The following is a 27,491-nucleotide window of genomic DNA, read 5'->3' as shown; positions in this document are numbered from 1 at the left end:
CCAGAGTCTCCAAGAAGTGGTGTCTGGGCTGTCGTGGCTGGAACCTGCCAAGGCCTGTGCTGGGCTGGCTTTGCAGTAGCCATGAGGGATTGCTTTGTTACAGAGCTGAGAGAGCTGGGGGTGTTCAGCCTGGAGACCTTGGAGCACCTTCCAGTGCCTGAAGGGGCTACAGTGAAGCTGAGGAGGGAGTTTTGACAAGGGCAGGGAGTGAGAGGACAAGGGGGAATGGATTGAAACTGGAGGATGGGAGATTTAGATTGGATGTTAGGAGGAAACTCTTCACTATGAGGGTGGTGAGACACTGGAACAGGTTGCCTGATGAGATAGCAGAAGCCTAATCCCTGAAAGCGTTGAAGGGCAGGTTGGATGGGGCTTGGAGCAGCCTGGGCTGGTGGGAGGTGTCCCTGCCCATGCAGGGGGGTTCGATCTAGATGAGCTTTAAGGTCCCTTCCGACCCAAACCATTCTATGAAGTACAGGCACAAGGGAGTGGCACGGAGCGAAGGATGCTCTTACTTGCAGCTCCTCAGGGCTGGGCAGGCTTCTGCAGGCTACTCTACCCTGCCGTTGCTGTTGTGGCCCAGGGCCTTGCCCCAGTTTCCAGTGGGCAGCTGAGGGTACCACAGGGACCTGTTTGCTCCTCTCCTGCTCATGTTCAACCATCAGGGAGAAATAAACTGTTTTCTTCTGACTTCTCAATAAAGTGCATCACTGTCACATTTGTATTAAACAGGAAAAAAAATACTGTTATAGATGTCATACCATTTTATGTGTGTCCATCCTTGGAGATAGTCAAACCAGGTCCTGAGCAACCTGCAATACGTGACCCTGCTTCAAGCAGAGGGGTTGAACTGGACGGTTCCACCCTCAACAACTGCAGCTTGGTCCTTTTCTGTAAAGGCACTAAACTTCAAGTGGAGAGTTGCCAACCAACACTGAACTGAAGTTATGTTCTCCTTTAATGATTATGGTGAGGTACTGAAAATGTGCTGCTGTGAAATTGTTCCGTATTTTGCAGTGTCCTGCTCTGCTACCAGGATAGCGTAGCAGTGTAAAAATGAACAGGCTGCCCAGGGAGGTGGTGGAGACCCCATCCCTGGAGGTGTTCAAAAAACAGGTAGATGTGGTGTTTCAGGAGATGGGTTAGTGGTTAGGGGTTGTAGGGAGGACAGTTGGACTTGAAGATCTTGAAGGTCTTTTCCAACCTTGATGATTCTGTGATTCTGCTTTTCAGCAATGAAGTCAAATTTTCTGAACTTCTACAGTATGGCATGACAGCCCGTTGTGGTAGTGCAGAAAAGCTGCTCCTGCCCTGCAAAGCTCAGTTCTGTAGCAGAGAATCTGAGCTCAGTTTAACCTCCTTTTATTTAGTACCTAAAAAGACTTTGAAATAGCAGAGGCTAATTATTCATTTACTGACGTTAATAAAACAAAGATTAAAAAAGAAAGCCAGTTGGTTGAGACACTGTTGGAGATGTATTACATTGCCATTAAATCTTAAGTGAAGAATCATTTTTACTCTCCATATTGGTTGAATGAGAGTTTCCTCATTGTCATGTGGACCAGGCTCACAAGCACATCAGCTGTGCAGAGTGAGAGTCTTGCACGGTGCTTCTGTCGGTGGCAAACATTTTAATAAGCTCCTAGTAAAAGGAGAAATGAAGGACATGAAACCTTTTTATTTCTTTTTATGACACAGGACTAACATAAGGCTTTTTCTCACTTTTGTGTAGAATAGTCTTTTAAATCACTGGAAAATGGACAATGTAATGATTTTCCCTCTTGTTTCTTGTTCTTTATTTTTTTGTCCCTTCCCACCATATAAACAATTCTGGGAACTGCAGATCTGCAGATCTTTCTCTTTATTCTTGGTAGAGAACCCTCAAGACAGTAAATCACCCATGCGCAGGTAGTCTGAAAGGAACAAATTGAAATGGCTTTTGTCTGGGATAATTTGTTTGTGTCTAACAGTTATAAAATCTCTTTAGGTTTTACAGTAATGGATTGCTCTGGTGCGGCAATTCCTGTGTTAAAGCAGTATAGATATGAAGTCCCAGGAATGTTATTAGCTTGAAATACCGTCTTAGTTTTGCTTCATCAGTGTAATTATAAATTAGGAACCTTTCATCATAATGAAAAACCTGTTACCTGTCAAGGGGAAAAAAAAAAAAAAGAAAATAAATAACTTTGTGTTCATCTAAGAGGAAAGCCCATGGAATGCTGCAGCCTGCGTCCTTGCCTGCTGCAGGAATTCAATCTGGAATCTAGTGCTGAAGTTAAGCAAGTTGCTTTGCACTTCAACATGCAAAAATAAGAGAAGATTTGTGTGCACCACAGAGATGAGCCTGGCTGCTCTTCTCCTCTTGCCTACCGTTCTGTTATAGAGGAACATCATTTGACATTCCCCGTGATGGCCAAATCTCCTGATGTGAGCTGTGTTTCTGGCAGGGCTTTTGTCACCTGCAGTGTCAGGCTGGCTGACATCTATCCCAGGCTTGTCACTCTTTATGCTGCAATCTTTATACCTCATTTGACCTGCTTTTCTTACTAAATTGGAGAGTTTCAGGCTTTTTTCCCTTTGATCTCAGTGTCACAGAAAGTTCCTGTGTTTATTGTTTTAGCCTAGAGTAGTTCAATTAAGGTTGGACTTGATGATCTTGAAGGTCTTTTCCAAGCTTTACAACTCTGTGATTCTAATTATGCCATCTTGGGGGGAAGGTCAGCTAAATTCTTCCTCCAGAAGAATGAGTTTTCTGTAGGTTTCTGTTTCACTTTGTTAAATCATAGAAGTTCGTAATTCTTCTTTCCAGTTATGGAGACTTGATGTTCAGTGTCCCCCAGCATTTACTCTGTGTCTCCCTGTATGAAAGCAGGCTGGGAGTAAATGTTGAGAAAACTACAGCTAAATCCAAAAACTGCCTTACTTGTGAACAGTGTCCAACACTAAAATTATTGAAATGTGTTTGTTTTTTTTTAATTTAAAATCTTTTTCCTTCGTCCTTTGCATGAATGTCACTTGAGGCTTGAAATGGTATTGCCAAAGGTTGGGACTAAGATCTGGTGAGATGTGTCCAAATTCTGAGCTGTGAGAAAGATGCTGTTGCCCTGAAAAGGTTCCTGGTAGGTGTTTGTGGTGGAGTCAGCTGTGGAGATGAAAGCTAAGGGCAGACTGGTATTCTCCAGAGGGGTGGTACAAAATGCAAGCAAAATAAAGAATTGCTTTGGTACAGGTTTGTCACAAAAGAGCAAGAAAGAGCTTGAGAGTTGTCACTTAGGTAAGTGACTTAGATTAGTGTCAGGACTGGGTGCTTTGCTGTTGCAACTCAGGTAGCAGGGACAGAAATCAGAGCCAGAAATTACAAGATTTGAATGGAGCCACAAGAGCACACATGACTACTTAAAAAAAGGCCCAGAACAACAAAAATAAAATCCATTAGCCCCCACCTAAACTCCAGCAGAGTTTAAATTAAGTTTACTTAGCCAAGTTTATTAAGTTTATTAGCCAAGAGATAATTGGAGTTTTCTAGTCTCAGGACTTGCATCCATCTGGTGCCTGGATAAGAGCAGCACATGGTCTGTGCAGATGTTAGCAGAGGGTGCAGCTTGGTACAAAAGACAACAGCTTTTTTTGATTTCATGTCACTAATAACCTCAGGAGAGAAAGGTAAGCAGTTGCTGGCTGTGATGCCACCTCCTGTTTCCTACAGGAAAGAAAATATTTTTGTTTAGGGCTTTAATGTGCCTATTGCTAGTCCTGACAGAGAATGTTTTCAGTGGTTCTTTTCTTTGGTTTCTTTCTCATTTTACTTTGAAGTGAGCATAGTTTTACTCTGTTCTCAGTGTGGGTTTTCTGATCCATCCACTCCTGCAGCCCCCTTGGAATCACCAGGGTAGGGGACTGGTCCTTGTTCCCTTTCAGCTGCTGTTATTTTCTCTTTGCCTCATTTTCCATGATAATTAGCTTGGCAGCCTGCTATAAAATAATAAGAAAATAGTAAATAGCTTTTTTATTTTATTTAATTTTTTTTTTTTTTAGGGAAAAATGACCTTCCTTACAATTAATGCTAGATTCTGCCTTTTTGTCCTGGAAAGCAGTTTAAATTTTCTCTGTCAGTAGCGGGTTGAGTTGATGCTGAATTACACCTAAGCAGATACTGTTCTTTCCACTTTGGTGGAAATGTGGAATATCTGAACTGTCTTTTAAGAGTCCTTGCTTTGTGTTGCCTGTGGGAGATGTGGTGGCTCAGTTGTATTCAGAGCAGTGTAAGCCTAAAACTAGCAGTGAGTGCCCTCTTGGGTTTTTGTCTGCTTTTTTCCTTGCCCCAGTGTGAGGTAGTGTGCAATTACTTTCTAGCAGCAGGATTTTTAAGACGTGCTTGTGTTTCTGCTTTTTCTTTGCCTTGCTACATAATAAGTGTAAAGATTTCTGCAGGAATTTGGTTTACACACCCATGTGGCATAGTGCTGCAATACAGAATTATTAATGTGAAGCTCCTAATCTCTGATGATCAGAGATCTTCTCCTGACTGTTGCACATTATGTAAATGTAGATAAAATATATACATACATATACATGTAGAGCAGACACTTAAGAATCACTTTTATAGCCAGCTTTTAAGAGCAGTGTGCCGGATAACCCATGTCTAAGGGAGAAGCCCTAATAACCAAGCTACAGCCGGAGATCTGGGATGTTACAAGAGCCTGTGCTGACACTGGTCCTGCCTTGTCTCTTGAACAAACTGTGCCAGCTTGCTGGTCCTTGTGCTTTATATGCACATATTTGTTTATTTTAGCTACTTGCTTCTTTCTGTGAAAAATACTTTTTTTTTTTTCTGGATTAATTTCCATGTTGTACATGTGTTAAACTGAATTTACTGTACTTCTCCCAGCCCTGCTCAGACAGTGGTTTGGCGTGGTGTGAGGCTTTGTGTTCCTTTCCTAGGGACACAAGGAGCAGCCCTTTGCAGCTCCCCAGGTATGATGCTCGCTTTTCATTCAAAAACTTTACATTTTGTTTCTTCCTTTATTGTTTCCCATGGTAGGATTCTGCTGGGAGAGCAGGAGGAAGGGGAGAAGGAACACTGAAAACTTTCAGGACTTTTTATGGAAATCCTTTAACCAGCTCCACCCCGTGCCTGCTGAATGGCATTAGTGTGGCTTCTGCTGGCTGTTTCCTAGCAGACTTAGCACCTTTACCTCCAGAAAGCTCTTTAGACACCCCAATCCAACCCTTTTGAGCAGACTATGTGTGGTTGCACTTAGGCCCTTTATGTCCCAGAGGAGCTATGAAGCAGACGGAGAGTTGGAGTGCTGAGAACTGGGACACTTTTTTGTTTCTGTGGCATGTCACTGCCCTTACTGACCTTGCATTAACTTGGAGCTGTAATGAGGCAGAAAGCTTTTTAAGGGTACCCAGCTTTCTCTTCTTTTCTACTTCAGAAAGTTTCAGGCTTCTAAATCATCCACATCCTGTGTATTGCATTTCAGATGCATATGAAACTTAAAACCAGAGTGTTTTTCTGGAGGCTCCCAGCAATCTCCTGTCACTTGTGCTCAGCAAAGCTCCCGCTCTCGCCTCTGCCACGTTTCTATCCTTTGAGTCACCCAACCGCACTGGCGGTAGGAAGTGGGATGGGGGAGAATTTCTTTCAGCATGGCATGAAATGAGAGCTGCGTCAGGAGCTCGTCTCCCTTTTCTGGTTGTCTTACAGCTTGAGCAAATAAGAAAAAATGTGGGGGTCTCTGCATGCGCACAAGTAAGTGACACACATCTCTTTTGATACAGGTTGCAGTCCGTGCCAGATTGGCTCTTGCTTTCAAGCATAATGTTTTCTTCATTGTATCTGTTCCTGAAAGCTTATGGTGATAACTTTGCTGTGACTTTAGTGAAGTTGACATTTTGGAATGCCAGAAAAATAGATGTGGTGTGAAATAACTGTTGTCAGAGTCATTGAGCTGGGGTTGATAGAAGGGGCTGTGGATAGCCCCAGCACACACTGCTTGGTGCCCTGCAAGGGGCCGTATAGGATGAGGTGAGTTTTTCAGTGGGTTTGAGGATGATGCTGGAGTTAATGAAGCAGTGTGAGAGGGAAATGAAGGGTACGGTTGGTGGCAGGGTGGGAAGGGCTTCACTCCCTCCAGCTCAGCAGGGTGGGGTTGGGAGCTGGGCTAGTGCAGAGCAGCATGTGGAACTGGAGAGATGAGGGCAAACACAGACTGTGGAGCTGTGGGTCATGACCCGCTCTGAGGATGGGGTTGGGTGCTTGGTAGCTGACTGTCACAAGCAGGTAATGCTGTGCCATTACTAGGGCTGACATCAGGAGATAGATTTCACTGCAGTGCCTGGCAGTTAGGGCTGCCAACATGGCATTTTCCTGCAGTGGTGAGTGCTGTGGCTTCTTCAGAGATGTCCTTACCTGGCAGTGTCGGTAACACAGCCTGAGCATGAAGGACAGAGTGTTATTATACTGCTCGCCTGATTCCTGCTGACGCAAGGAAGACATTAATCAGCACCTTTAAATTTCTCTGTCAGAGTTCCTCTAAGTAGGTTGGTGATATTTATTCATTCAAATCCATGCATTAGCTCTGCCCTTGAAGCCCTTTGCTTTCTAGCGGTAGGATTCTGCCTTAAGAGCAGCCTCTTCTTCTTGAAAGGCTTTTACTGCAGAGGAAGAGATGAAGAGAGAGAACTTCACTGTCAGTGACAGTGTTAAGGAATGCCTGGAGTGGATGTTTCAGTTGGAAATGCAGGGATGCGCTGACATTTGGGAAGAGTTAAGTTCCTGTTGAGATGTCTGTTGTTATGTCCTGCAAGGATGGTTAGGCAAGAAATAAGTTTCAAAATAGCTCTACATGTTCACAGCTGAGATTTTTGTTGTTATTTTTAAATCTGTGCAGTTCTGGCCACGTTCTTAGTTGTAGGCTCCTGTTATGTGTGAAAGTGTGTTTTTCCATTGTATAGATTCTAGTTCATTTATCTTTGTGTGATTTCCTGCAGAAAGGTTTTTAATCAGACTGGTGATGGTTGCTTATCCATTTGATGTGCATCATGAATATTAAAAAAAAGCATTAGAAATGGAGGCACCATTTCAGGATATAGCAGCCCTTTTCTGTCTGAAATATTTTCACTTTTAGATGCTTGAGGAAAGATTAGGGAATTATAATGTCTTCCCATGCTTAGAGTTGGACCTAATTGGCATTACACTGAGTTGCCTTTTGGAGCTGTTGACTTCAGTGATATTGCAGAGAGCCTAAATTAGCAAATAATTAGGAAGCCTCCATTGAGCAGGCATTCAAAGTCATGTTCATAGTTCAGGATGGATAGAGAAATCCCCCAACAGTATTAATTCCTGGTGAAAGAAAATTTCTGAAGAAGGTGGTTTTTATTAATGCCTTTCCAGAGTGTCTAGTCTGTGGAGCCTTTTGCTGTTAGTCCAGCATTTGTCATCCTTCTTGCTCCTTGTGCACTGTGCCTCCTGTGGGGTGCAAGAGGTGGCCTAGCAGGATGAGCTGCTGGCTTTCTTCATTTCAGAGGAATACTGTAAAAATCTGTCCTCTAAAAGAGGGCTGGCTGAGAAGTCCTCCTATCAGATCAGCAAACATAGGCTGTGCCAAACCAGTAGCTAGTCATAACATTTCTGCTTCTTGCTGCTGTCTATCATGCGCCTCCAATAGATTATTTTTTTTTTCTTTAAAACTGTGATTATTTTTGGATGCTGCTGCCTGGGGACTGGGAGCTAAGTGCTGTGGGCTGGGTGAAAAGCCTGAGAAGTGAAGTTCATCTGCTGGGCTTTGGTCTCTGCTATTACACTCAGCAGAGCACCCTGAATCCTTGTATTTTATCTTAGTCTAATAGTAGAATATATCGTAGCCCTCGATTTTGCAACTAAGAGAAACTTTTTTAAAACAGAAGCTTTCTTCTGGATGGAAACAGCTTAGTGAGGATAAGGGGAGATACTTGAGAATTTTCTCTGTGCCATCAGAGAGCTTCCTGATGGTGTTTCATTCTGTCAGAAAGACTGATTTTTCCATTGAAGTGAAAAATAAAAATTGTACGTTACCTTAGACATTTTCAGAAGTTCTGTTTTACCTCAGTAGTAGGAGCCCTAAATATATATTATTTTAGAATATAATGCAAAAAATTATCTCTGGAAAGCATCATCTTTATCCTTTTCTGCTTGGATTGGTTTTGAAAAGAGAAATTGTAAACAGGATTGTTCTTGTGAGTAGAATTGCAAACAGGCTGTGAAGTATTTGAGCTTAAATACATTAGAGGCACAAGGACTGTGTTTCAAAGCAGTTTTGTGTGTTTGGAAGTGCAGGCTCCAGCTGTGTGTGCTTGAGAGATGCTGGCATGCTCTGCACCCAGGTGAGATGACACAGCCTGGAGCTGCCACAGGTAACCAGGGACCAGATGGGAAGTTAGTGCCAGCCAGGCTCTCTGGGAATAACAGTTTATTAGTGGGAGCCTTTTAGAGGGTTTGGGCACAGCCAGTTTTTGTCAGTTTGCACACAGCAGAGCCCTTCTCAAGTGCTTCCATGGCAGTTACAGCTAATCCGGTCCTGGGAGGGTTTGCACAGTCCAGCGTTGGACCTGGGAGCAAAGAGAAGGTGGTTCCTGCCTTGGATCCCACAGGCTTGATGAGTGTGGGAGGGCAGGCAGTGTGGGGTCCATCACCCCTCCAACTTCTAGAAGCATCTGACAGAGCCACGGATGTGTTGGAAGTGGGTTATTTGTGGTGTGCCTCTTGTTTTCCATTCCCAGGAGCACCCTGGCACGCACTCATCAGACAGCGGTGTTTGCTTTCAGAGAATTCCATGTGAAATAATCCAGGAAATCTAGTTTTCACAGATCGTTTTCTACCACTTGAAAAAATAAGTAAGGAAAGTGGATTTTTGTCTTGTGTGCAAAAAGCAGCCCTTAGGGGCCACATCAGAGCTGAACAGAGAGAACCATCTTGGCTTCAATTAAATGAAAAAGAATGAAAGCCACTTCTGTGGTTTCACCCATGCGTATTTTCCTTGATTTAGGGCCAGCAATACATTTGGTGTTTAAGGCATTTGTGTCTTTCTAAGTTCTTCTTTCCAACTACTTATCAGTTTTATTGTCTGCTTTGTGCCCACTTGCTCAATAAATTCATGGGTTGAGCACAGACACTAGGTGAACTGATATATTTTCAGCAGTAACTTATGCATGCAATATGAAGATAATATAAAATTTTGTGGGTTTAGAGGATGATGGGTTTGTTGTTTGATTGGTTGGTTTTTTTTTTAATATTAGATGTTGTTTAATGGGAAGTAGCATAAGGCTTTGCCAAGTATTTACTCTGTAAATGCCTCTGAGCACAAGCCCTAGAGCATTTGGAGCCAAGTCCAGAGCTTGTTTTGGGCAAGAAGGTTGCATTTGTTGACTACCAGTGGAAGATCTTGTGCCATGATTGTTCGACAGGGTTATGCAGTAGAAGAGAAAAACTTGTATCTGGATTCATAAAATATGGATCAAAGCACTTCACTTTTCAGTAGTGTAAGCAAGTCATAAGAGCTGCCAACCTTGACATGAGGGAGGTGTCTGGTGGTGCCATGCACTCAAGAGCAAGCAAGTAGCCACTAGCTCTTAGTTTTATCAGTGAGAGAAAAAGGTGGTCAGACCTGCTTTCACAACAGGGAGTCTCAGCAGGGAAAGGAAAAAAAAAAAAAGAGCTTGGGCTTTAGTTCCTTTTTGAAGCTTGACAGAATGATACCAACATGACAGTCCAATCTTGGGGCAGTGGTTGAAAAGAAACAGGGAATGCTTAGGGCACCTGGTACCTTATCCCAAGTCAAAACAAGGATAGCTGGGCTGGGCCTGGGATGCTCACAGGACAGGAGGAGGTTCTTCTCCTCCAGCCTCTAAGAGGGACTGTGGCCACATCCAGCGTCTCCTGGGGCCTCAGCACTCGCCAGAGAGGACGCTGGTGCCCTACTGCTGTGATGGAACAGCACAGCAACTTAAACATGTCTTCTGGTCTCTTCTGGAGCTGTTGCAGGTACAGAGATCTGTCCATTGACAGTTGGATCCTGGAAGTAATTTTCAGGAAAAGACAAGGTTGCCATCAGTCAGAGATACTGCTGAAACACTGAGCTCTGTCTCCTCTACCCTGCCCTTCTTGTTCTCTTGAATTTGTACTTTTCTCCTGTGCACTATTTCAGTTTCTTGCTGAGCTCCCATTAATAAGGAGCAAAGCTCAGTCCTGTTCTCAAAAAGCTGTCCCACCACAGCACTGCTGCTGTTACAGGCAGCTCTCGGCACCCAGAGCTGAGGCATCTGTGTCAGCTCTTCCTGTGTTCACAGTCATCTATTAATCTGCTCTAATAATCTACTCTACTTTCACTGCATTTTCCTGATAAGTGAAATTACGTTTGAATAAAACCTAGTACTTATAAATTCCTGGTTTCAGCTGGAAGGATGTTTTAATAGCTGGTCTCAAATCTGCTGAAAAGCAGATTTTGTGGCAGAAATGCTAATGAAGCTTCACCAGCACCAACTGGCAGGCATACTGAGGCATTCAGGGGCTGTGGATTTGGGTGGCAGAGATCAATTAATAGATTTGTGTATCTGAATCTATTTTTGTTAGCAAAATTGACTTGAATATTTTATGCTTCTTTTTAAAAAATTAAAAAATCTATATTGCTGTGAAAGTTTCTGTATTTTGAGGCCAGCTTTCAGCTAATCTTCCCAAGCAGTCTGTATGGCTCAGATTTCAAAGTCTATTCAAAAGGTCATATCCTGATTTAATACCATTAGTATAAACCCAAGATAATTTAGTTGACATGGATGGAAGTGCTTGTCATTTCAGTTTTTTGATCTTAATGTAAATCTGGCCAAGAGTTGGTTGCATTTGTGAAGCTAATGCAATGTTCTTAAACATTTCACAGGAAGGTGAAGGTTGATTTTTCAGATTTAGATGAATCCTTTCTACATAAAGCAAGTCACCTCTCACTCCATCACAAGGCTGGTAATTTCAGCTAGTCCACTTTAAAATGGGAATATGGAAAGAATGTTGGCCATGTTTTCTTTGCTATTTTTTTTATGGATCAGCATTCCAATTTCTACATTTGATCTGTTTTCTGCTTCTCCATACTGCCAGAAGCCTAGAAGTTCATGTGTTCACATGCAGCAATTTTAAACTGCAGTCCTTTCTAAACCCTTTTTTTTTTTTACTCTTTTATGACACACTTAGTAAAGCTAGCATGAGTAAAGCTAGCTGTAGGCTTGCCACAAGTCCAAGAAAACCCCAAATCAAAAAATGCAGCATCCACCCTGTGAAAGTGGAAATATGGGGTTATTTCCACGATGGCTACTGAAATGAATCAAGAATGTTAAATCAGAAGACAAACATATTCATCACTGTTTTCTCTGTTTTCCCACTGGATCATATCTTAATGGCATCTTCTAGACCAGAGCCTTTCCTTCTGAAGGAATGTTAATATTTGATGTAAGGAGGAATAATAAATAGCCATATGATAATAAATCAGCTTGAATGATTAAATCTCCTGGCTTGCACCATTCCCCCCACATGGGACACATTTCTAGCTCGGTGTAACATACGTATAATTTAAAGACCATTTAAAATGAAAGACCAAAGACCATTATGTTGTGTGCTGGGGCACTTCTGTTTCTGTTCAGATAAATCCTTTTGAAATGTTTTTTATCTTTTACATTGACTCTTTCTTTTGGGGTGTCCCAAGTAAAGAAGTAATTAATTCATTGATGATTACAGAAATTCTGTGTGTCTTACCAGTCAGCTAGGTTGACATCACTATTAAGGCTGGATATATTGGTTGTAATAACTTGTGAGTGGCTCACCCTTCTTCTACCCCCCTCCCTTTCCTCAGGAACTTGGATGAGTGATACACTTCCAGAAGTAGCACAAATTCTCTTCAGGATTGACAGAATGAAATAAATCCTGCCTTTTTTTCCCTGCTCTCCCTTAGGTTGCCCTTGTTCTCCTTTTCAAATCAAGTGTCACATTGACTCCAGTCCAGTGTTGGAAGCATGTGGGGAGCTGCAGCACATCAGCCCGGCGCAATGTATCCATCAAACTGGAAGGAAGCCCAAAACCAAAACTCCACTGGCCAAAATGCATCCTCTGCAGAAACCCCAAGGCAAGTGGCTTTGTTCTTCTAGCAGTTCTACAAGCTTCTACTGCATGGGGAGTATCATGGTTTTTAATTAATTATTTTAATTTTAGGTCACATCCAACATTTTATTTATTTTATGTTCAATTACTGCTGCTAGGCCTTGATTACCTTCTATTTTTCCAATGTTAGATTGTTAGGGAAGCCTTCAAGAAAAAATTGATTTGGGCAGACCAGATTACTTAATTTCTCAATTTTTATTTCCTGTACTGTTGCTATACCTCATGCAGCTGGGAAGTGTAAGTTTAATTTAGGAATGTTGTCTTCATTTTATTTTTTTTTTTAGTATTTAGGTAAGAATAGCTTATTGTTTAAACCTGGTCTGTTTTCCATTTATTGTAAAAACTATGCAGGCAACAGGAAATACCTACATTGAATGACTGTGTTTTAAAAATGAGAACTAGAAGCTAAAGCAGTTGCATGCAAGGGTGGCATGTGGGCTGGGGTAGCTCCAGACTCGTAATCAAATAGGTGGCCATCCCAAAGTATGGTGGAAGAGAAGCCAGGACGAAGCATGTTCCAGCTGTTTCCAGGCAGGTTGTCTGGTGTCTCCAGACTTTTCTTCCCTAAAAGTTGTGAAAAAAACACTGCAGCGAGTTTCTTGAAAGAGAAAATAAATTGTTTTCATGTTTCTCCATCAGTGAAATGACTGAAGGTGCCTGTAATGTCAGTTTGCAAATGCCTCCACTGCCACCTCCTCCTGCTTTGGACAATTGGTTAAAATAATGTATCTGGTAGATGGTTGACTTAAGGTAATTGCAGATGCAGAAAGCATTTAGTTTGAGAGGCACTGGGAGCAAAAGAGGATGAGCCTGAAGAAGATACTAAGCTCATAACTAAATTTATTTAAAGAAGCATGTCCATGTGATAGGCAGCCATTGTCATGTGAGAAAAACAGAAAAGAGATTTTGGTCACAGTGGAATTGTAGAGTCATGGAACCATTTTGGTTGGAAATGACCTTTAAGATCAAGTCCAACCATTAACCCAGCACTGTCAAGGCCACCACTAAACCATGACCCCCAGCACCACATCTCCAGGGCTTTGAAATCCCTCCAGAGATGGGGACTCCACCCCTGCCCTGGGCAGCCTGGGCCAGGGCCTGATAATCCTGTCCACGAAGAAATTGTTCCCAAGCTCCAATCTAAACCTCCCCTGGCACAACTTGGGCCATTTCCTCTTGCCCTATGGCTTGTTCCTGGGGAGCAGAGCCCGACCCCCCTGGCTCCAACCTCCTCTCAGGCAGTTGCAGAGCCAGCAGGTCTCCCCTCACCTCCTGGTCTCCAGGCTGGACACCCCCAGCTCCCTCAGCTGCTCCTGCTCAGACTTGTGCTCCAGCCCCTTCCCCAGCTCCCTTGCCCTTCTCTGGACATGCTCCAGCCCCTCCATGTCCTTCTTGTCACGAGGGGCCCGGAACTGACCCCAGAATTCGAGGTGCCCCCTCCCCAGTGCCCAGCACAGGGGAACAGTCTGGGCTGATGTGGAGCTTAGAATTGATGAGGAGCCTTCTGCAGGGTAGGAACAATAGGAGGTGGCTTTTTTTGGGTGCATATGCCTTCATTTAGCCTCCTAAAGAAAGTAACTGAAATTACCTTCAGAACAGTTGCTAATTAAAACTCTATTACAATGTTAATCACATTATGCTGATGTGCCATATGGACAATTTGAAAATTGGAAATGCTTGAAATAACTTGTTCTTAAAAATGTTGTTAAATGAAACACATATTTAGAGTTTCCTCATGTAATGTGTAACTCTTTGGATAGTCTAGACCAGAGTGGTACTTGGCAGCACCTCTCCAAGTAACAACATGCTTTGGGAGTGATGGCACAGGCTGTTTTCCTACCCTCTGGTGTCAGCTCTGCGTGTGTGAAGTTGCTTTCACTGGATGAAGCCATCACAGCACGTGAGCCCGTTGCCATGGGTAACTGCTTGCGTATTTCCAAAACCAGTCACTTTGCAAGCAATATAAGGTCTGAATATTTTTTTTTAATTGCATCCCATTCAAATTGCATGACATTTTTTTAGCAGTGCTGCATTATATTTTGTACCTTTGCCTCCTGACAAACCCTTAAGCAGGACGTGTGTGTTCTTACAACGTGTGTTTTATTTATATCATGTATAACTCAACGTAGAACCAAAAGAGGAAGGAAATTTATGAAGACTGCACCACAGAGGAGATGGGGGAGGGAGAAGGAAAGGAAGAAAAGCAGCTCTGTTGTGCCTGTGGCCTTTTTGACCAAGCCAGCACAAGGCACTGAAATCCAGGTGGAATTGGTTTTGGTGCTTAGTTTTGGGTCATTTTCTGTTTTTTCTTCCTTTTTTTCTCCAGTAGATGAGACTTAACAGAGTGCCTGAGTTTTGAAAAGTCATGGGAGGAGAAACTTGTTAGTGTGACTGAGATGGTGAGGACATTTCAAACACGAAGTGTGAGCTGTGCATCCTGTTTGGTAACGAGGAAGCGGTGAAGCTCCGCGAGCAGCTCGGTTTGCTAATGCGTCTGAACCGGCTGTAGGAATACAAAACAGAAGCCCATCATTTTTCTTCAGCACAGAGCAGCTTGCTTTGGTGTCAGAAATGCTTTGGGACTGCACTGGTGCTGTTTATAAGGGATGGTGAAAGAATGGACACCTCTCGTTCTGCATTGAGTGCTTGGATTTTGTTCCCAGTTTAGGATAAAGAAGATGGAGATTCATACTCCTGTTTTTTCCTCTCTCTTTTATTAGTACCTCCTAAGCCTGTCCATCTCAAACCTGGGCAGGAAAGAATTCCTCCTGCACCTTCTCGGCCTTTGCCAGCGGATCCCAAGTCATCAAGGAACTTTGCCCCTGGAGAGGAAGAAATACCAATATCAGCAGGAGTCAACACGCTCATTGAGAAATTTGAAAGTATTAGGTAAATATGGCTCCATGACATCTGCTTTCATCTCCCTTTTCTGGATTTTTAACTTGGACTATAACAATAGAAAACAGTTGTAATTATCATGTAGAAACTCCTCTCAGGATGTTTTCTACTCAAAGTACACAACTTCACTGACTACACAATTATTTTATTCTTTTTTTAAAAGAAGTGTGTATTTCAGCAACTTTTTGTTTTGTCATGTACAGTTGTTCTAAGGAGCTTAGGACCTGGCAAATTTGTTAAGTGTCCTGCCAGAAACAAGTAGCCCAGAGTCTGCTTTCAGTAAGTTGACTTGATGTTGGGATTGGTTTTTGTATTATCAGAACTTGATTATTGTGATAGAAAATAATTTAGTTGTCTGTCTTAAGGTGCAGTAAATGTCACACACACTGTTAGTTTGCTTCTTGGAGGCAGGGGAGGCTTAAATTGTAATGTACTTAGAAACAATGTCATGGAGAACAGCATTTCCTCTGAAAATGTATGCATAAGAGGCATTAAATAGGATTAAATGTATGAATTTTGCTGTAAAGCCAGCTCATCCTACAAACACGTGAAAATTCTCTAAAGACCAGATGTGACTGATGGAGCTGAGTGGGTTTTTGTGTAAAGAGGGAGATGAAGACAGAGACACTGTACTGTGCCTTGGAGTGTATTGTGACCTGGGTGAATCCAGTAAAGTGTCTTTCAAAAAGAAAAAGTTGTGCCTTCTTGTACTTCACAAACGTCCTCTCTCTGTCAGAAAATACCTTGCCCCAAGGGCTTTTTTCCGTTGAAGAACATGAGTTCCTGTTTACAGGAGCCTACAACCAAATGCTCCTTTTAAAAGATAACTCCTCCCTCCCCAAACCTCCAAACCAGACTGTTCTTCAAAGCAACGTGGGGACTATTAAAGGCCCAGGATTCTGGTGGTGCCATTTCGGTAAAACTTGTGGCTAGAGGTGGTGTGTTTGTAGCCAAAAGTGTTGGTGAATATTACTACAGCAATGTGTAAACACTGGCCTCCTAGGATTGTAAGGGGCGTGCAAGAAATAAAACTTGAATCAAGGGGTAATCAAGTCTTTTGGGGCACTTCTGAAACCTCCCTCTGAGTGTTAATGTGAATGACTGTGGTGCTTTCTCCTCACCTGCAGGCAACCTGTACATATTCTTCAAAGAAACCAGCTAAATTTAACTCTTAAGATGGAACCTGCCCTGGACTCATCCAAACAACCGAGCTCATGTGACTGTGACGTGGTGGCTTCCAGTGGCTCTTCCACAAATGAAAAAAGTGAACCAGATGAAAATGAGCCAGATGTACCATGCAGCACGGATCTATCTACCACAGACATCATGAAAATTAAAGAGCTAAGCATAGGTGATAGCAAAACCCATGAAGACTCTGGTGCTGTGACTGTGAGCAAAGAGCCCTCTGGAGAGTTTGGCAATAAAGACTCGACTGCAGAACTGAACAGTAATGGTAAAATTCCCAACAGAGACAGTGGGATTGACAGTCCTTCTTGCAGTGTGGCAGGGGAGACTTTTCCTAGCGAAGATGGTGCAGAGCAAAAGAAGCTCAGCATGGCTGGGAACCCAGGGGAGGTGGAACCTGAAAAAAAGGGCACCAAACCTTCCTGTGCAGAGCAGAAGAGAGACTCCACACAGGATGAAGACAGTGACATTGATGAAGGAAGCAGTGAGGAACAAGAGACAGCAGAAGTGCCAAAGTTAGAATATTTGGATGTAAACAAGGTAAGGTAGTTTGTGTTCTGAAACTAGTTCCTGACTCTGGCCAGAGATTCTTTGTCTCACTTTAATAAATTGTTTGGGTTGGTTGTTAGGTTGGTTTTCTGTCAAAGGATCATGAGAGTCACTGTAATTTCCTGCATGGTGCAGGTCATAACTTGTTCCTGACTTAGACAGTATCTTTTAGAAAGGTTTCCAGTCTTGATTTAAAAGGTTTCATGTAAGAGTATCCATCATAGCCAGAGGTAAGTTGTTAAAATATAAATGCTTTTGTAAGGCAGAGGCTTCCAACTTGCGTTTCTTCTTTGGATTTGTGAAGGTTCAGCTTCTGGTTGTTGGATCATGTTGTTTTCAGTGGGGCTCCGTGATATGCAGGGGGCTGCTTGGATAGTGAATCTTGCACAGCCAGGGTTTTGCATCCAAGAAGGACATGCTTGATGGAAATCTCTTCTAACACACTTGTTGTTTCTTTTATTATGTTTTTTTTGCACAAGGCCTGTGTTTCTGTTGGTGTGCAAAGAAGTTCTTTTGAGAGTGCTTATATCAAATATAGGGAACTGTAGCTAGAAGAGATTTTTCTTCAGTTCAGGATAGTGTAGCCCAGGCTGTTGAGTATAAGATAAATGACAGATTCCTTTGATGATCTGTTCATCAAGATATTAATTTCAGAAATAGTGACGACAGAAAAGGTTATCTTCTTCCAGAAAAAGAAAACAGAAGATGCTTTGACTAAAATGTCTGCAAAATATTCCCCTTTTTGTTTAGTGTGGTGTTTTGTTTGTGTTTGGGGCTTCCCCCCCCCTCAGCCATCATGACAGTAAAGTTATACTGGCGTTTTGGTTTTTTAAAGAATATGGTGATCACTAGCAACTGATGAGCTGTAACTAGTGAACTATAGTGTTCACACCTCAGCTTGTGCACATCATGTAGTTCTGTTGAAATCACCAAATATATCCTGGTTAGGGTATTTAAGAGCTTGTCCCTTGGGAAATGTGGCAGTTAAAACTCATTCAGTAACTTCTGGATCAACTCAGCCGGTGACTGCTGAAGAGTGATGACAACTGTATGTGGGTCTGTGGTGTGCAAGAAGTTCTGTCATCAGAGCTGATGAGTGCAGTTTCAGAGTACAGCTACTGCTCGGTGCTGTCCCCTTTTTCCAAGAATAGAAGACAGCTTGATGAGGCAAACATACCTACAGGAAGGCATGAAAAAGCCCCAGACATTCTCTTATGAATGAGTTGCTCTACGTTGCCAGTCTTCCTGCTGCTTTATCCCCAGCTTATCCTGGAGGAACTGGACTTTCCATCCACTCTATGGTGTTCAGAAGCTGCCTCTGCAGCCTGGGACTCTCCAGCACTTCATGGCCAATCTGCTGCTTCTTCAACTTCAGTGAATATCAAACCTGCCAGGGTAAGTTAGTCAAAGGGCAGTGGAAAGGACCCAGCCGACAAGGAAGCAGTGAGGGCTGCAGGAACCAGGTCTGCTTGGCCAAACCCAATTGCTTTCTGTAGGTGAGGAGAATGTGATCAAATGTACCTGTCTGCCCTTCTGCAGTCCCACCTGGCAGTGGGTGTGGATTCAGGAGGAGGAACCCATCAACCTGTCCCACCTCCCTGAAAGACAGGGAGGACACCCTTGCCATGGCACATCGATGTGACTGCCTGGGCATGGAAGGCTACAGAGCAGATTGGCTTGAGCTGTGCAGGACTAAATCCATGGCAAAGTGAGCCAGGAGCTCCAGCAGGACTGCAGGGTCTGTACTGCCCAAGGAGATCTCTGCCTTTTATCTTGTGGGGGGGTCAGCAAGAAACATCTTAGTGATGGAGATTCCAATGAACATCTGTCATTCAGCATCTAGTAACACAACATCTAGTCCATATCCATTGGCACCTCATATCTCCTCAGCAGTCTGCTGAAGGTGAAAGCTGGTTTACATCTCCAATGGACAGCATCACCAGCACAGTGCAAGGCTTCTCCCCTTTTGCTGTTGGATTTCCTTTCTGTGTGTTTATACACACATACACACTGTGAAATAGAATCACAGAATCACAGAGTGTCAGCATCTGGAAGGGACCTCCAAAGATCATCAAGTCCAACCCCCCTGCCAGAGCAGGACCAAAACTAGGGCAGGTCACTCAGAAAGGCATCCAGACAGGTCTGGAAAGTCTCCAGAGGAGCCTCCACAGCCTCTCTGGGCAGCCTGTCCCAGGGCTCTGTCATCCTTACAGGAAAGAAGTTTCTCCTCATGTTGAGGTGGAACTTCCTGGGCTCCAGTTTGAATCCCTTGCCCCTTGTTCTGTCACAGGGCACAAGTGACAAGAGCTTGTCCTGCCTTCTTGATGCCCTCATGGATTGATAGACGTTAATTAGATCCCCCTCAATCTTCTCCTCTCCAGACTGAACAGCCCCAGGTCTCTCAGCCTTTCCCCATCAGGCAGGTGTTCCAGTCCCTTCATCATCCTCGTAGTCTCCCTTGGACTCTCCAGTAGATCCCTGTCCCTCTGGAACTGGGCAGCCCAGAACTGGACACAACACTCCAAGTGAGGTCTCACCAGGGCCGAGTAGAGGGGGAGAAGAACCTCCCTTGACCTACTGGACACACTCCTCCTAATGTACCCCAAGATAACACTGGTCTTCTTGGCTACAAGGGCACGTTGCTGTCCCATGGATAACTTGTTGTCCACCAGGACTCCCAAGGTCCTTCTCCACGGAGCTGCTCTCTAGCAGATCACCTCCTGGCCTGTACTGGTGCCTTTTGCTATTCCTTCCCAGGTGCAGGACTCTGTTGAACCTCACTAGGTTCCTCTTTGTCTAGCTCTTCAGCCTGTCCAAATCTCACTGAATGGCTGCACAGCCTTCAGGTGGATCAGCCAATCCTCCCATAAATAGTTTAATTATTTTACCTTCATTATGTATATGTATGTGCATGTGTACAACGGAAATACCATTGAAAATATTGTTCATTAATTATCTCCAGAGGAAGGTTTTTTTGTTTTCTTATGCTACTCTTTTCCTGAAGTGTTTCTGTGATGTGCTTCAGGTTCTCCCTTAGATTTTGAGTTGATTTTACCTTCAAACAGGCGTTTTTAACTCTCATCAAGTGACACTAAACTTATTTTTGCAGCCACGAGGGAGAGGTAAGGCTTAGAGGTTGGCTAAGGATTGTGTCTTTTTCTGGGGACACCGCCTGTGAAGCCAATTGGTGTGTTAGGTGTTCACATCCCCCTCCCGCCCTCCCCTTTGGGTCTGTTGCAGATGTGGGGCATGGACTAAGGGTTTGAGTAAAGGGCTGTGTCTGCCAGCAAGGGGAGCCAGCAAGGATTCACAGAATCACAGCATCACTAAGGCTGGAAAAGACCTCTTAAGATCATCAAGTCCAGCCTATGACCTGACACCACCACATCTCCAGACCATGGCACTAAGAGCCACATCCAGCCTCTCCTTGGACACCTCCAGGGATGGTGCCTCCACCACTTCCCTGGGCAGTCCATCCCAAGGTCTGATCACCCTTTCCATGGGAAGTGCTTCCTGATATCCAACCTAACCCTCCCCTGGAGCAGCTTCAGGCCAGGCCTGGCCCTCTCGTCCTGTCACTGGTTGCCTGGAAAAAGAGCCCAGTGGTTATTCCTAGGCTGGAAGTTCACATCACATGTGACCAAACTGAAAACAAGGTACCTGCCACTCTGGAAAGAGGAGAGGAGTGTTCAGTTGTCAGCAGCTGCTCGCAGGAGGGCGGGGGAGATCCCAGCTCCTCCAGATGGGAGCCAGCATCTCTTTCCTGCTTCCCTCTTCCCACCCCTAGCAGCAGGCTTTGCAGCTGCAGGGTGCAGGTAACCAGCACCCTCACTAACCAGACACGTTTCCAGCAGGCTTGGTTACAGTCAGAGGAGGATGCTTAAGCAGTGCAGCTGTAGAGTGATTTAGTGATGGCCCAGTTACTCCCAGGATATCAAGTTAAGTGAAGCTCATTAAAGAGACATAAGTAGAAAGAAAAAAAATCAGATTTGCTTTTTCTTCTCTAATTTCTCTGTCCTCCACCAGAGCTTTCACACATCCCAGGGCTAGGGAAGTACTGATATATTTACTTGGTCTAGGTTTAGCTGTGCAGTGTGATGTGGCTTCCTTTGGGAGTCTGCAGCACAGTCTTAATAGGTCTCACTATTAGCACACAATTATTGGAATATGTTTTAAAATCTTAGGATTGGCTTCCTGGGATTTCCAGTTATCTTTTCTCAAATGAAAATGAACAAGGGGAGCTTATTAGTTTTTATAACATGTCAGGAAATGTCAGGAGCTCCAAGAATTGAGGCATGCTAGCCTTGGTAGTTACAGAAATTGCATAGAAGTGAGAGTGAGAGGCTGTCAAGTTCTGTAGTCATATACCCAAGGCTTTTGCTGACTGCCTGGGAGCAGCAGAGTGATGCTTCTGAGATGGTTAACACTTATTTGTATCTTTGTATTTAGATATTTTTCACTAAGAGTATTATATGCTCATTCGTAATCACCAAAAAACACCTTTCTCTATCTGTCCTACTTCCTGCTGGGTAAAATAGTAATAATGAAGTCCCATGTGGGCCTCTTACAGTCACTGAGACACACTCGCATTCTGCCTGTACTCAGCTGGAATTTCAGTTCTCAGTTCATTGTATGGTTTGTGTTGGAAAGTCTGGCCCACAGGCCTGAAAGTCAGACCTTTGGTTAAGATTATCTTCATGTAATTTCTGAAAAAAAATTGCATAGGTCAATGTTTTAGTCATAAATGCTGGTTAAGAAAAATGAGATATGTTCTTATATTTTGTTTATTTGTTTGTTTTTGTTGTTTAAATACCCTAAGGAAAATGAGATATCGGTATAACCAAGCGTATCAGAGACCAGGCACAGGATAACTTTTCCATATTGTTTTCAGCATTTTTGTGTAGGAAGTTGTCTATAATCCTTCTGGGACTGTCTGTGTTCCTTGTAGGGGTTACTGGTGGGGTTTTAAAGCATAACTGTCTATGATTTTAACCCAAGCTGTATCCCAGCAGCTTTCTTGCAAGATTTGCTGGAAGCCTCTCCTGATAGAGGTGCTGACTGAGTACAGAATCATGGAATGGCTGGGATTGGAAAGGACCTTAAAGATCATCTAGTTCCAACCCCCTCCCGCTAGAACAGGTTGCTCAAGGCCCCATCCAGCCTGGCCTTGAACACTTCCACGGAGGTGGCATCCACAGCCTCCCTGAGCAGCCTGTGCCAGCATCTCGCCACCCTCACAGGAAAGATTTTTTTCTTGATGTCCAACCTGAATCTCCCCTGGTGCATACAACCAGTTGTTTGAAAAACGGCTGCAGCAGCATGGTGCCCAAGTTTTCTTATATCAAGCCTTTGGTTTTTACTTAAAATATTAATTTCAGATTTTCTTTTTGTGGTAGCCAGGTCAGTCTTTGTGAATCCATGACCTGGGTGTCCCCTGGGGACACCCGGCTGGGTGGGGGGTGGGTTGGTGGGATGCAGGGATGCACATCAGGCAGCGAATTGCACAAATCAGCTCAGCATGTGCCATTCCCCAAACTGCAGCTGGGACTGGGGTATTTGAAGTGCAAATGTGCTCCCAGCTCCCAGGTGTGAACGTGACCTTTATGAGAAGTTGCTTCTCAGGCTGGCATTTCCTCCTCCTTTATGATGCTTTATGGGCAGTTACAGCTGGAAATGCATTTCTGAACCTTCTGCAAAGAAGTGGAGGAGTGTCATGCGATCTCGCTGCTTTGAGCACTGAAGTGAGCTTCCTGTGGCGTGAAGTCAACACCTACAGCTTCCCTTTTCTCATCTTTCTTGTCACCCTGCCAGCTGAACTGTTTTAAGAAGCCTCTGCAGTAGATGGATGGCTGTAGTGTCTGGCTGTGGAGGGTAGCCACAAGGTGCCGTGGCCATGCCGAGCAGTCAGCCAGCCAAGTGCTTTGTGCAAAGCAAGACTGGAAGATATTTCCAAGAATCCAACAGCCAAAAATCTGCATAGGGTGGAAGACTATAAATATTTTACATTTATGTACCTCAGAAATGGCACATTGTGCAAAGTTCTTTTACTTTTTCTTCAGAAACACAGACCATGAAATATCTTGCTTATAATGAACTGAATTATAGCTCAGGCTTTGTTAAAGCTGTCCTGCCATGGCACAAAGGAGGGTGGGACTGCCTCATGTTCAATTTCATTTAAAATTATATGTCCATTGAAAGGCAAGTATGTTGCAAATTAGTCCAAAAAACATGCCTGTCTCTGCCACTAGCAGAGACAGCTACTGAAGATGGAGTCAGTCTTTGAAGCGGAGCTCAAACTGGGTGTCTGTACCGCCGTTGTTTGGTATTGAAGGAGATGTCAGCAGGGTTTTTTTGAGATACAAACTGAGTTGTAGATGATGCAGTTCAGGAGGTTAAAAAGTGCCCGTGCCATGTAAAGATTTACTTCTGAGAACAAATGTATTTGGTTGGAAATCACTATTTTTCAAATTCTGAATTCAAACAAATGAAAGAATGTTCTTGGCAACTGGCATGCCGGCCTGGCTAGGGCAGTGCCTTTCATTCATGTGCTCTTCTCTACTCAGCAAAACTGGCAAATAAATTCTTTCTCAGTGAGAGATCTTTATCGTTATTGGAATTTGAATGGCCAGCAGTGCATTTAATTATGAGCTGCTGTAATGTGTTGTATTTGCATGGAACAAGTTCAAAGCTTTGTTGTGCCATGACTTTTTTTTCTTTCTCCCTAAATATTTACATTTATCACATGAATGGAGCAGGGTGTTATGTAGCATGTTCCAATAGCTTAAAAGAGTATTTGAGTTTTCTCAAAATAATTTGAGTAGTGAGGTAGGCAGGGTATGTGTCAAAGCTTTTTGTTCATGACGTGGTTGCCCATCTCCAGGTTTGTGCTTAGAAAGGGAGGGACTGCTTTAAAGGAAGACTGATGCTGTTTCACATCCAGAAAAGCTAGTCACCTTCCTTCCATTAACACTTAGATCACAGATCTGTGGGTACTCCGTATTGAGGGGCACCTCATGTCATGTAGGACAGCTGTGGGTCTGGTTTGTTGGAAGTCATACATAGCTTTGAAATGTCTGTGAGGTCTTCCTGTTGTATTGCACCTTGCCTAAATGTGTGTGGGTGTTTATTTAAATTTTTCTCATCACCATTGTTTACAAAACAAAACAAGATGGTGTTGAAGAAGCTGAAAGAGAGCATTTAATTGACTTTTTCTAACAATCTGATGGTGGCCAGCGGGATGATGTCTAGAAATGCCTGCCACAAATGCTAGTGAGCACAGAGAGAGACATATGGGATAGAAAGCCCTATGGCTGGTGAGGGGCCTGGGTGCCTCCTGAGCTGGGAACAGCCCCGTGTGTTCAGTAGAATTCAGCTGGACTTTTACTCCATGGATTTGACTGGTCCTTTTGGGAACCTGCAGGAAGGTTTGCTGTCTGACGCTGCTAATGACAAGTGGTTCGAGGAAGTGGCTTTTGGTCTTGAAGCTGCACCTCGGTCATTTTATTTTATGTTCTTTAGTTTTCTCATGAAAGTAATAGTGAGTAATTGCACCCAGCTGATGCTCTCTGTTCCGTTAAACATCTGTACATCTCTCTTAACTTCCTCACAGTTGTCTTGTTTGTTTTTTTCCAATTCAACCCACTAGAATTTTCCTACATTTGATCATCCTAACTGCCCCTTTTGGATGCTCATATTCCTGAACACAAACCAGCCAGCCCTCAGTTCTGGACCATAGTTTTGGTTTGGTTATATGCTCTCATATAACCAAAAGTGATCTTTAAAATCTGGACCCTCAAAAGCCTATAGAATCATACAATATGCTGAGCTGGAAGGGACCCATCAGGATCATTGAGTCCAACTCCTGTTACTGTGTAGGGCACCCCAAGAATCACACCATGTGCCTGAGAGTAAATAAAATATTTTTAAGCACCTAGAGAGGAAAGAGTCTATGTAGCTTTTGGCTAAACTGTGGTTAAGTTCAGTGCTTCATAACTGCATGCAAGCTTTTTAATTAGTCCTTTCTCATTTATTTTTTTAAATGAGCTTAATGAAAGACTTCACAGAGTGACTTGGGTTACATTGCTGGAAATTCTTTCCAGGGAATTGGCCAATGTTTAAATCTGCATAGAAATCTTAGAAGTCTGCCATGGAGTGTAACACTGTGCTGGCCAGGGAGAGAAATCCATGGCCAGACAGCCCTGGTCTCCAGGTTTCTTTCTAGTCACAAGACATGAAACCAAAAAGGAGAAGAGTTGATTTAGAATCTAGTGCTGTACTTACCAAATAGACTAGACATACTTCCAGATTTAGAGAATGTTTCTGGTTCCTTACAGAAAACCATAATGAACTAACGTGCAGTCCTGACCAGCCATTGACTGCATTACTAATTGCTTTCTCAGCAAATAGCTTTAAAAAGTCTCTGGAGCAAACTGATCCTTTGATGAGGGATGTGGAGCAGTTTCTGGAATGTGTTAACCTCCTTCACTTCAGTCTCTACTGGCAGGGAACTTGGCCTGCTGAGAAAATGGGAAAGAGAAGAGTAGGTGAAACTTGAGTTTGTAAGTACAGATGCATTGTGTTATTTGTACCTTTTTTGCAGTGTACAGAGCCCCAAAAGCTGTTCAACATTGCAAATGAGCTGCTCCACACAGAAGAAGCCTATGTTAAAAGACTCCATCTGTTGGACCAGGTAATTCAATTTTAAATTGACTCTGCTTCCCTTTCTGTGAGCAGTGAAGGTGTCTCATGTTCATCCTCTAGCCTGTAGCCCAGTAGTGTGAAACCCCTGTTTGTAGGTGGGACACAGAGTTTGCTTGCCAGGCTGTGTGCCATGGGGTCCCAGGGGTGAGCTTTTGGCAGGTGGGTTCCTTGAGCCTGGAACCCAAGGGTTGGGATGTCAGAAAGAGGAATGGTAAAGCAGCAGCCCAGGATACAGGCACCATCAGCACGGGGTTCCTCCCTGAGCATCTGTGGAGGGGAAACCGTGGGGGACACTGAAGGCACCGAGAAGTGATGAAATCCATGATTGCTCTTAAATGCGCAAGAGGTCTGAGTTTTACTAAAATCAGGCCACGTGGATCAGCCACATGCTCACAGGGAGTTATTTTTTAAAAACCCACATGTTTCGTAATTGGTGTTCATTGTGTTTACATGTGGGGATAAAGTAAAACCAGTGTGATGAGTCTGAACTTTCTTCCACAGAAATGCTGAGGGGAGGTCTACACAGTTCAGGCATTTCTGTCATCAGCTCAAAAGAAAAAAAAGCCATGAATGTGCAGAAAAGAAGTAAAAATGAGGATGAGTCACATTGCTAACCAAGGGCTTTTTGAAAATGAGGTGGGGGGGAGGGGGGTAAGAAAATAAAATTGTCACCTTGCTGGAAATCTTGTTAGAAACTGTAACTTGAAGAGTTCTCCACCCTCTGACACTAGGACCTCTATGGAAGAGTTTCCAGTGTTTTCTTTGGATGAGTTGAGGCTTTTCGAGACTGTGGAAATGTAGGGAGTGTCTTTCCCTTTTGTTCAGTACAGTGTAATTTTTCCCACAGAGAAACAAAATAATCATATGGTTTATTTTGCTTCACATGCATAGAAGTAAGTGCTCTTCAGGGACTGGTTGTTCTTAGCAACTTGCACTCCCAAATACAAGATGTCTGATCATCTCAGTAGATTCAATCTTTTTTGACTTAACTGTCAGATTTTTCAGATGCACCTCTATGGCCCATAGTCATAAATCTAACCCTAACTGAAAGTGGGCTGAAGTTTTGTGACCTCCCAAAAGCCTCCCAGGACTGACTACCAGAAGTCAAAAATTGTATCTCTGTTCTAAGGCTTTTGTAATATTGCAGTCTGAAGTCAGTGTGCCCAGGGTTGTTTTTCTTGTAAATATATGTTGTACTGTCTTGTTGTCTCATGCAGGTTTTTTGCACTAAGTTGGCAGAAGCAGGTGTTTCATCTGAAGTGGTAACAGGCATCTTTTCAAATATTTCTTCCATCTATTGTTTCCATGGACAATTTCTTCTTCCTGAGCTCAAAGCAAGAATTACACAAGAATGGTGAGTAACTGTCACTACAAGTACTTTAAAAGCATGTTTTCAAGGAGTTACAGCAACCATAAGGCCTAGTTTAATTCCAGAGTTCAAATTGTTTAATGTTTACTTGTTGCTTAACATACAGGAATAGACCTGAGCACTCAAAATAACTTGGGAGTACATTGTGAGAATTTTTCACTCCAAGGTATTGCCAAAGCTGGTTTCCACTCTTCTATTTTTGCAGTACTATGAAATTGCAGTATTAGGAAGGAAGGAAAATAGCTTTTTTGGCCCCCGCAGATGAAGTATTTTGTCCCCACTTCTCAAAAAAGGAGAAAGCATCATCATGTATGCCAAGCTGGAGACTTCATGAGAAACATCCATTTTAAATTTTCTTGTTACATTAATCTTTTTATGGTTATATAAAATTTATTTTAATGTTAAAATCAGGATTATAGCTGCAAACCAATGGAAAATCTGGACAGATAAGATAGATGACTTCATATCTGTAAATCCGCTTACGTCTGTTATGCAACCACTTCTGCTGTTGAGCATCACAGTGTTGCACAAGGTTATACCCCAGGATTTGTTGCCTTCTGTTCTAGGAGTTAATAAATGTTATAGGTTACAGTGGATATGTGCTTTCTTTAA

The 27,491-nt window shown here is 43.3% G+C and overlaps 1 protein-coding gene across 5 annotated transcripts in view; it reads left to right on the top strand.

Moving 5' to 3' along the window:
- Nucleotides 1-27,491, top strand: part of FGD3 (FYVE, RhoGEF and PH domain containing 3) — a 112,909-nt gene that overhangs the window by 46,275 nt on the left and 39,143 nt on the right. For all 5 annotated transcript variants that reach the window (XM_051627704.1, XM_051627703.1, XM_051627702.1 and 2 more), the window contains exons 2-6: nucleotides 11,973-12,143; nucleotides 14,899-15,067; nucleotides 16,204-16,801; nucleotides 25,410-25,499; nucleotides 26,728-26,864. In XM_051627704.1, the coding sequence (XP_051483664.1) occupies nucleotides 11,973-12,143; nucleotides 14,899-15,067; nucleotides 16,204-16,801; nucleotides 25,410-25,499; nucleotides 26,728-26,864 (1,165 nt within the window). The remainder of the gene's footprint in view (nucleotides 1-11,972; nucleotides 12,144-14,898; nucleotides 15,068-16,203; nucleotides 16,802-25,409; nucleotides 25,500-26,727; nucleotides 26,865-27,491) is intronic.

This window comes from Apus apus, chromosome 9 (genome assembly GCF_020740795.1).
Source record: "Apus apus isolate bApuApu2 chromosome 9, bApuApu2.pri.cur, whole genome shotgun sequence".
Classification (NCBI taxonomy): Eukaryota; Metazoa; Chordata; class Aves; order Apodiformes; family Apodidae; genus Apus; species Apus apus.
The sequence above is the reverse complement of the archived record's forward strand: the minus strand, read 5'-3'. Positions and strand labels throughout refer to the sequence as shown.